General features: G+C 53.7%; 2 protein-coding genes across 9 annotated transcripts in view; one reads left to right on the top strand and one right to left on the bottom strand.

Moving 5' to 3' along the window:
* The window catches only part of GIT2 (G protein-coupled receptor kinase interacting ArfGAP 2), a 57,470-nt gene extending 50,119 nt beyond the window's left edge, over window positions 1-7,351 (bottom strand). For all 8 annotated transcript variants that reach the window (XM_015413262.1, XM_015413267.1, XM_015413266.1 and 5 more), the window contains exons 1-3: window positions 7,212-7,351; window positions 3,859-3,992; window positions 60-172 (exon numbers count right to left, since the gene is read on the bottom strand). In XM_015413262.1, coding sequence (XP_015268748.1) covers window positions 60-172; window positions 3,859-3,992; window positions 7,212-7,263 — 299 coding nt within the window. In that variant the 5' untranslated portion in view covers window positions 7,264-7,351. The remainder of the gene's footprint in view (window positions 1-59; window positions 173-3,858; window positions 3,993-7,211) is intronic.
* A 1,026-nt stretch (window positions 7,352-8,377) lies between these two features.
* Window positions 8,378-10,054, top strand: part of ANKRD13A (ankyrin repeat domain 13A) — a 30,103-nt gene continuing 28,426 nt past the window's right edge. Inside the window, 1 exon segment of the mRNA XM_015413206.1 lies at window positions 8,378-8,506. Coding sequence (XP_015268692.1) covers window positions 8,378-8,506 — 129 coding nt within the window.

The raw sequence follows: 10,054 nt of genomic DNA, 5'->3' as shown, positions 1-10,054 counted from the left end.
TCCTTCTTCTCCGGGGCCCCAGGGGAAGTGCCAGACCGTGCCCTAACGGCTCCACTTACTGCACTTTGTCCTGGGGGTTTGCTTTGCGCCTTCCGCTCATGACTGACGCAGGGTCCAGCAACGAGTGCTCCCAGATGGAGTTCGCGCCATTGTTGTACAAGGTCTCCACCATCTGTAAAAGGTGGAACACAAATCGTGAGCACCAAGCCTGGGCTTTCCTGCCTGCTGAAGCAGCTGAACGGCTGCCAGACGGGCACCACATTGCTGCTGGCAGTGAGCATTTCCACCGCACGGGAGGGTCTGGGTGCCTTTTGTTTTTTAAGCTGGTTTTCAAAAGTTTCAGAGTGGAGGCCCGTTCTTAAAAAAAAATTAGCAAATTCAAGTAGAAAGTTGAAACTGGCAGGGTAAACATCACACAGCACTACAGACATTTCCAAGGATTCAAACCGTTTGAAAATGTGACCTTCAGAGGGAAGTTCAGGTTTGGGGCTTACCCAGGAGAAGTTTTCAGTTTCAGAATTTCAACTTCCTCATTGTCAGTCTTTAGGAAGCAGCTGAAGACAGTTTTATTTAGGACAGCCTTTGACTGATTTGGGTTTTTTTTTTAATTGGCAGTCCTAACTGGAGTTTTTAAACTATTGACTTTTTAATTTGGTTTTTAGAAGTGTTGTTTTATTGTGGTTTTTTAAATTTATTTTAATAACGTCTTTTTATATAGTAAGCTGCCTTAAGTTCTGCAAGGAAGAAAGGGGGCTAATAAATGTTTAGAAGAAAGGAAGAAAACACACACTCCTTATCAGAATGTCACCCACAAACACCAAGACGCGAAAACTAGAACTGGTGTTCTAGTGGTGGTGTGCAGCAGGAGTGCCGGTGAAGCAACGGGGTGGCGTGGCAGAGACGTGCGGAGACCTGGGGACTCGGCAGGCATGGCGAACATCCGGCGTCGAGCAGCAGCTGAATCCGGGCGAGGATTGGACGGGGAGGCGTAGTGATGCGGCGATGCAGCGTGGCGGAGCCAATTGGACGTATGCCGGAGCTGCGACCGTCGCACAGCCGCGCACCACGAAGACCTCGCCGGAAGGAGTCGCTACAAGCAAGATCTACACCGAGGCGCCGTCGCTAGGAGGTGAAGAGCCCACTATGAAAAGAGCCGAGGAAAAAGAAGAGCCCTGCTGTCTGGGTGCTGGTAGGCATTCACCTACCCTTGTGAATTGTGGCCCTAGATAGGATGTAACTAATCATATGTAAACCGCTCCGAGCCTCCGGGAAGGAGCGGCATAGAAACCGAATAAATAAACAAACAAACTGTGCCCTGTTCCTGCTCAGCTTCTCCACACCCACCTCCAAATGCAACGGTGTCCATGGGGGGCTGCCACAACTTCTTTCTTTTCATCCCAAGTCCCGGGCCCGACCTTGACAAAACGGCTTGAAAACCCCTGCCCCCGGCGGACCCACATCCCTTGTCCTAGTACTGCAGCGATTAAAAAATGGTGCTTTATTGAACAGTCTCCCAAAGGTCATGTAGCCTGTCCTGGTTACCGAGCTCTTAGTAGAGGATCAAGGTCCAATCTGTTGATTGTTTTATGGTGCCTGAAAAATCCCTTCACAGGATGTGGGTGCACGTTTCTCTATCATCGATTGTTTAAATGTTTTAACAGTGTTAAATGTTAAGTTTTAAATGTTTTAACTGTATATGAATCTTGGCACATTGGGCCAGGCAATGTGAGCCGCCCTGAGCCCGCTTGCAGGGAGGGCGGGTTATAAATACAATAAATAAATAAATATCAACAAAGAGCACGGGAGAGATTATGTTGCCTTCCGTGGATGGTGTGGGCATCTTGCCTCACAGCACTGAGGGCTTCTCAAGGCAGCCAGCACATCATATGATCGCCAGTTTGGTGTCGTGGTTAAGTGCGCGGACTCTAATCTGGGAGAACCGGGTCTGATTCCCCACTCCTCCACCTGCAGCTGCTGGATGACCTTGGGCAAGCCGTAGTTCTGTCAGAGCTGTTCTCTCAAGGGCAGTTTCTGTCAGAGCTCTCTCAGCCCCCACCGACCTCACTGGGTGCCTGTTGTGGGGAGGGGGAGGGAAAGGAGTTTGTCAGCCGCTCTGAGACTCCGAGTGGAGGGCAGGGGATAAATCCAATCTCTTCTCTTCTTCATATCACTTTGTTCTGTATGTGATGGCCACATCCTATTCAGCTGTTGTACGCTGTTTCCAAGTCCCCATCCTGACCAAAGAGTTGCTTCCACATCATAGAATGTTCATGAACTTGGTAGGAAGTGAACAGGACCAGGCACGGAATGCTGACAGCTGGTGCTGGGATGGAGGAAGGGACAGAATCGGACGGTGTGCGGACCACTGCACTTCTCTGCGCAATTCCACCAAACAGCAGTTTTTAGACCATCTATTTTCAGGGAACACTTTCCTCCTCAACTACTTTCTTGTACATCACTAAAAATTTTGGACATTCTCAAGGACACACATGCAGTTCATGCAGAGAACTGGCCAGGCCTTGTGGGCCTCACCGTTGCCACATACGAACTGGCAGGAGGCCCTAAGACTAGGGGAGCCAGGCCCCACTCCCCGAGCTTCTGAGGCAGTGATGTTGTGCTATGAGTCGTCCACGTGAAAACCTGAACATAATGTCAGCCAACACACTGGAATCCACCCCCCCCCACATTCTACAGTAATATTGGACATGACATGAACACATAGTATGATGTCATCCCCCCCCCCCATTTCTCCATCTGGCTCAAATGCAAGGGCAGGTGGGAAGGTCCTGAAGCGGGCAAATGGTAAGCCCAGCTGGCAAAATTAATCGTAGATGAAAATGCATCCCACTACTACGCTTCTTCTCAGCCAGAAACCTCCAAGAACCCCAGGGACGCTACACAACACACTCCAGAAACCATAGCTACAAAGAGTTACGGAGAAGCTGTTAGGTCAATTTTCTGGATACAAAACATAGAATCTGTTGCCACCTTCGCCTCATCTGTTTGCACAGAACAGGAACAGCAACAATGCATACAAGAGAAAAGAAGAAGAAGAAGAGATTGGATTTATACCCCATGGCCCTTCACTACCCAAGGGAGTCTCAGAGCGGCTTACAAACTCCTTTCCCTTCCCCTCCCCACAACAGACACCCTGAGGTAGGCGGGGCTGAGAGAGCTCTGACAGAAATGGCTCTTTTTCAAGGACAGTTCTTATCAGAACTACGGCTTGCCCAAGGTCATCCAGCAGCTGTGAGTGGAGGAGTGGGGAATCAAACCCGGTTCTCCCAGATTAGAGCCCGCGCACTTCACCACGACACCAAAAGGAGGCAGCTTCTAATAAGCATTCACACAGAAGGGTGCGCTTAATAGTAACCAATCCTGAAAGTCACAGACACGCACCTGAAAAAAATCAAGAGGGTGAAACCTGAGGACTGCCCTCAGAAGCCTGAGTTCCATTTATTTATTTATTTAAACTTGTACCCCGCCTTGCCGGACAGCTGGCTCAAGGTGGCTTACAGATATTAAAATATTAAATATTACAGATATTAAAATGTTAAACTTACCTCACCGGGTCTTACTTCCCAGCAAGTGCACTCAGGGTTGGGGACATGAGTCAGAAAAATCAGCAAGGTCTCCCTTCACAGACAGCACCCAGCCCATACCCAGTCTGGTCACCGCAGGCCTGGCTGCCTACGCCACGGAAGTGCTGCCTTCCCAGGAGGAAGGCAAGGAAGCTTCACAAACGCAGACGCTTCCCCTACCCCACCCCACAGGCCAAGAAACGCCCATGGCAGGCACCTCTTCCACAGGTTGCTTCTGCAGGCAGCTGCAAGGCAGAACAGCAGAGCTGCCGCTTACCTGCAGCAGCGTCGGGGGCCACGGCGTGTGCTTGAGGTGCTTGACTTGGGAGATGTGGCGGCCCAGGCTCCGGTGGACGCTGCAGCACTCATCGCAGATCAAGACCCCCCTGTTTATGGACGCCCAGCACGGGTCTGAAAGAGAACACCGGGGGTAAGGAGCAAGCGGAAGACGCGGGAACCTGGCCTGAACGGCTCAGCTGACGGGACGGATTCATTCTGCTTCACCCAGCGTGCTGCTGGGCGACAGGAAGCAACGACCACACAAACTGAGCTGTCGCTCAAGTGAATGAACTTTCCCCCACCTAAGTTTAAAAATTTAAAAACCAGTTTATGCATCAGTAAGCAAGGGGGGGGGGGAAGCTGGACCCAGTAAGCAAGAAAAAGCTGGACCCAGTAAAACAAGGGAAAAAAGCTTATGCTCTTATATTGTTCTTATATTGCCCATTCTCATATTACCTACAAGGATGGGCAGGCACTGACAGGAATGCATGAGGGCCGCTCAAAACAGGAAGTGTGAAAAGTGTGAAGGCAAATTTGGTCTTTAGTCACAGGCTGAGGCCTTGGCGAAATGGGGCAATTTAGGAAGTTTGCTGACAAGATGCAAGGTCTCTTTATAGGAAGTGGGGGGTGGGCGGTGGAGACACACACGGTTATTTGCTATCAAGAAATTAACAGTAGCAGGTGCCTCGTTACATGAAAAGTGTGGAGCAGCAGAGAAAAACGATCAGTCAGGTCCTACAAAAAGTGCCCTTGCGTAGCCAGGAAGCTTTTCTCTTGCTGGCCTTATAGGACAAAACGGCCGCAACAGCCAAACACCACCATTCCCCTGGGAAGAGATGGATTAGGAGGAGCCCGTCAATATCAAAGAGCGGGGTAGGCGAGGCTTCCTCAAAAACACCACCTCACTGCTAAAGGTGAGGGGCACTGACTGCAATGCTGCTCAGTGGTCCCGGGCACACGGGCCAGATATCGCCGGGGGGGGGGTGGCTAATTGCCTTGGCGCAGTTTAATCCACGATTACGCGATCAGACACGCCGGCGGCACAGCACGGGTCCTTCCCTCAGTGCCAGCGAGTAAACGAGGGACCGGAGGGGAATGCCGCGTGCTGGCCCGATCACACCACAGGCGTCTGGAGGCAGCCCGTGGCAAACGTTTACTAGTACCTTGGAGGTACTAGTTTTTAAATGTGCATTGTTGGCGGTAAGCCACGGGTGCGCTCCACTTCCCAGATGTTGGGGTGTGATCGCGCCCAGATAATCCGCCCACCTTCCGTGCCTCTCCCACGGCAACTCTGCCTTGTGACTTTTATGCTACTGTTATACCCTGGCTTGTTGTAATGACACCCGCTTGCTTAGTAATGGACAGCGAGGTTCAAGACCCCAGGAGCGTCTCGGAGACCCACAGGATTTTGGTGCTACCAGCTTCTGAGTGTCAAAGCTCCCTTCATCAGACATCAACGTATCTGGCAAAGAAAGGGAATGTTGACTCTGGAAAGCTCCCACACCCCAAAATCTAGTTGGTCCTTATGGTGCGACTGGGATCTCGAATCTGGCTCCCTTACTGCAGATCCAGCATGGCTACCGCTCAGAGTTTTATTAGTTTTTCAGAAGTGAAAGAAAAGAAGACAACTACAAAGAGAAAAAGACTAACATACAACAAATATGGAGTCTGTACTCACTGTAACTATTTAAGTTTGCATAGACAGAATCATTCTGTTGTGCACCTAGATCAGTTTAACCTTTTAACAACGGAGCTTTAGTTTTAAGTATTATTTTACCAGATACATACAGTACATGTAATAACTATGGCTAGAACAACATTGGGGACAGCACTGCCCCTTGAGGCACCCCACATTCAAGAGGGCGCCTCCGGGACCGCTGTTCCCCTGTCACCACCCTTTGTCCCCGACAAAGAACTCACCAAGGTTTAAGGGCTGGATGTAGCCCCCCCCCTCCACCCCCACAACCCGTGCTGGCCCTTGGCAGCTCTCACAAAGGCTGTTTTCCTGTTTTAAGACCCCAGGCAGGCGAGAGGGTGTGTGTTTGGCGTACAGACGAGCACCTCTGTACTGAGCGCAGGGCCTGAAGTTGCCCACAGTATTATGGAGCAGAGCACGCCCGGTCAGGCCTGTCGCTACCGTGGGGGGCATCTTGGGGCTAGGCCCCTGGACTTACTGGCAAGGCCACCTGACTTCCTATCCAGCCCAGGGCCCCCGAGTGGTGGCAGATGTGGGGAAGAAGCCAGGTCTTCCCTTAATTTGATTAGCCAGGGTCCCCCCTAAGAAATGTAAATGCCCCCCCGACTAAAAAAACCCTGGCTACGGGCCTGCTCCCGGTCTACAAGGAGGGGCCCCCAGACGATCAGAGCAGCCGGCCCCTCGCCACGTGTTTGGTGTCTGGACTCGGCGGGCCAGGGGGGCAGATGCTGGAGCCCAGGCAGGGAGATGGGGGTGGGTGGGACCAGAGTTCCCTCTAAACTGAGTTAGTGTGAGCTAGCTAACAGTTTTTCAGCTTCTGGCTCACACATTTTTGTCTTAGCTTGGGAAGGAGGGCTTCAGAGCAAACCAGTTTATGCAGGAGCCAAATCGTTCCCTCGCAGCTTTAATGCCAGGAGCTCACAAAGTAGTATTTTTGCTCACAAGACTCCACAGCTTAGAGGGAGCCTTGGCAGAGACCAGTGTCCCCTCTAAGCTGAGTTAGTGTGAGCTAGCACACAGTTGTTTTAGCCTCCGGCTCACACATTTTTGTGTTAGCTCAGGAAGGATGGGGCTCCAGAGCGAACTCATTGATGCAGCAGCCAAATTGCTCGCTCACACCTTTCATGCCAGGAGCTCACCAAGTAGGATTTTTGCTCACAGGACTCCACTGCTTAGAGGGAGCCTTGGCCGAGACCAGTGTTCCCTCTAAGCTGAGTGAGTGTGAGCTGGCTCACAGTTCCTTAGCCTCCGGCTCACCCGTTTTTCTCTCCGCTCAGGAAGGATGGGGCTCCAGAAGAGCAAACTAATTCACGCAGCAGCCAAATCGCTGGCTCACCACTTTCATGCCAGGAGTTCACCAAGTAGACTGTTTTGCCCACAGGGCTCCAGAGCTCAGAGGGCGCCTGGGGGGGGCGCCCCGCCCCGCCCCCCCCCCCCCCTCTGCAAAACTGACCCGCACTTTAGGCCCCCGCCGCGGGGAGGGGGGGGAGCTTCCTTCTGCACGCCCAGAAGAGAGGGGGCGGGGGAGACAAGCGGCCGGGGAGGCGCTCTGCACATGCTCAGAGGCGGCGGAGAGCGCCCCCCCCGGCCATTCACCCCTCGAGGGGAAGCCCACCCGTGTGTCCGCCCCACCCTCCTCCCCGAGAAGCCCGTACCCGGAGCGCTGCAGTCCGCGCAGACGTCGCTGCTCCGCAGCCGCTTGGACATGGCCGGGCCGAGGCCGGAACCGCCGCTAACGGGTCCCTCTCGGCGCCCTCGGGCACGGACCCGCCGCCTCGCGCATGCGCCCGCCAGCGGCGCGCGCCCGCTCCGGGAGCGCCATTCGCCAACCCGCTCGTTACGCCACCCGCGGGCGCCTCGTCGCCGCCGCTGTTGTCGTCCCGCCGCGAGGAGTGGAGGCGGCGTCCTAGAGCGGCCGCGGCGTGCCAGCCATGTTGACGCCGGGCAAGGAGCGGGGTAGTGCGGCCATATTTGATGCTGGCAGTCTTCCGACACTTCCTCTAAAAAAAGAAATTCTGCAGGAAAACAAACAAGGATTTCTTCCCAGACATTTAGGATGGAAACGCCAGTAAGGAATAAAGCACGGACGCAACGTTTGCTTTATTTGTAAGGCCGGACCTTCCTCCACACATAGTTGAAGAAGTGAGCCGCAAGAGAAGCTCACGTTTTTAATAAATGACTCAGTGCTCTTTTTGGCAGGAACTCCTTTGCATATTAGGCGACACGCCCCTAATGTAGCCAATCCTCCAAGAGCTTACAGTAGTAGCCCCTGTAAGAAGAGCTCTATAAGCTCTTGGAGAATTGGCTACAGAAGGGGCGTGTGGCCTAATAGGCAAAGGAGTCCCTGCTACACAAAGAGCCTAGAAGGGGCGGGGCTTCCCTGGAGCCTCGGCGTCCCTCTGGGAGAGAGAGAAGTCGCGCCCGACTGCCGCCCTCACCCAAAATGGCGGCCGGGGCGCCCTGGACCGGCGCCGGCGGGCGGCCCTTTCCCAACATGTCTCCCGAGCGCCCGCCCGGCCTCCGTTGCCCTCCCCCAAGGTGGCGCCTGCGGCTTCACGGGGGCCGCGGAGGGACAGGTGGCGGTTGCCCTGAGCGACCGCTGGGCCGGCCCGCGAGTGAAACGCCCCAGAGGCCGGCTGGCCCGCCCGGGCTCTCTTCCTGACAGCCCGAGGCTCGGCGCGGGCGAGAGAAAGGGCCGAGAGAGAGGGGGGGCCGGGGGAGGGGGGCTGCGCGGCCTGGCTGGGTGGCTGGTGGGCGGTCGGTCGAGGGGGGCAGGGGGAGGCGGCGCCCCCCGAAGGGGGCCGACCGGGAGGGGCCCAGCATGAGCTCCGAGGGCCTGGCTGGCGGCGGCGGCAACAGCAACCACATCAGCAGCGGGTTCCCCCTGCACGCCTTGGTCTGGCGCAACGACCACCGGCAGCTGGAAAAGGCGCTGGGGAAGAACCACCAGGTGAGGGGGGGGGGTCGGCCTCAGGGGGTCTGGGCGGCCTGGTATGCTCCCATCCTATTCTGCCCTCCCTCCCAGGAACCTGGCTCAGCCCCGATCTACTTTACCTCTACGACAACCCTGCAAGGTAGCAGTGCCGGATTTATGCATAAGCTAAATAAGCTACAGCTTAGGGCCTCGCAATCTGCTGGGGCCTCGAATAAAAACACAATATAAAAAATGATTTCAAATATTAAAAAGGCGTATATATTTTAAATTTTTCTGAGACCAGCTGATGTAATTTAAAACAGTAGGGGGCCTCTGGGTTTTGTATAGCTTAGGGCCTCAGCAAGTCTAAATCCGGCCCTACGAGGTAGGTTAGACGGGGTACGGCTGCTCGCTCGAATTTGCCAGGGACTGCAACCAGTACTCCCTCTAAGGTGTGGAGTCCTGTGAGCAAAAGTCCTACTTTGTGAGCTCCTGGCATTAAAGATGTGAGCCAGCAAGTGGACTCTGCTGCGTCAATTAGTTGGCTCTTCTGGAGCCCTCCTTCCCGAACTAAGGACTTCCCGTGGAGTCCTGTGAGCGGAAATTCAACTTGGTGAGCTCCAGGCATCGAAGTTGTGAGCTGCGGCATAAGAAGAAGAGAAGAGAGAAGAGATTGGATTTATACCTCACCCTTCATTCGGAGTCTCAGAGAGCGGCTTACAATCTCCTTTCCCTTCCCCTCCCCACAACAGACACCCTGGGAGGTAGGTGGGGCTGAGAGAGCTCTGAGAGGACAGCTCTGGGAGAACTTGTGACTGACCCAAGGTCATCCGGCAGCTGCAAGTGGAGGAGTGGGGAATCAAACCCGGTTCTCCCAGATTAGAGTCCACATACTTAAACACTACACCAAACTTTATGTTTTATTGTAAATTATTATTGTATGCTGCCTTGAGCCTGCTTGTCAGGCAAGGCGGGATAGAAATCGAATTAAATAAATAAATAAACTGGCATAAATCAGTTTGCTCTGGAGCCATCCTTCCTGAGCTGAGACAAAAATGTGTGAGCCGGAGGCTAAAAAACTGTGAGCTAGCTCACACTAACCCAGCTGAGAGGGAACACTGCCAGGGAGCATCGTGGCTGAGCAGGGATTCGAACCCAGGACTCTCTCTGAGTTCAGATAAAGAACAGCATCTGCTGCACCGCACCAAAGGAACAACAGAGGGAAGGGGTGGCTCCCTTTGGCTTCTTGCTCCGAGTGCCGTGGGACAAGGACCATGCCCGGTGGGGCAGACCAATGTGGAAGGAGCTCTGTGCATCCTGGCTACTTCTGGGCGGGCCTGTGCTATTTTTAGGCGATACTCTTTTAGGCTTGTGTTTAAAAATGGAGTTTCCAGAAAGAGGAATCTGTGCTTTTTCCAAACTCTGTTAAGTGACTTGGGGCCAACTTAAGATCAGCATTAAAAGGAGAGAGAGAAACAGAAAACACATAAGAACATAAGAACATAAGAGATGCCAATGTTGGATCAGGCCAAAGGCCCATCCAGTCCAACACTCTGTATCCCACAGTGGCCAGAAATACCAGTG

The sequence above is a fragment of the Gekko japonicus genome, unplaced genomic scaffold, assembly GCF_001447785.1.
Source record: "Gekko japonicus isolate JY-2015 unplaced genomic scaffold, Gekko_japonicus_V1.1 scaffold10, whole genome shotgun sequence".
Classification (NCBI taxonomy): domain Eukaryota; kingdom Metazoa; phylum Chordata; class Lepidosauria; order Squamata; family Gekkonidae; genus Gekko; species Gekko japonicus.
The sequence above is the reverse complement of the archived record's forward strand: the minus strand, read 5'-3'. Positions and strand labels throughout refer to the sequence as shown.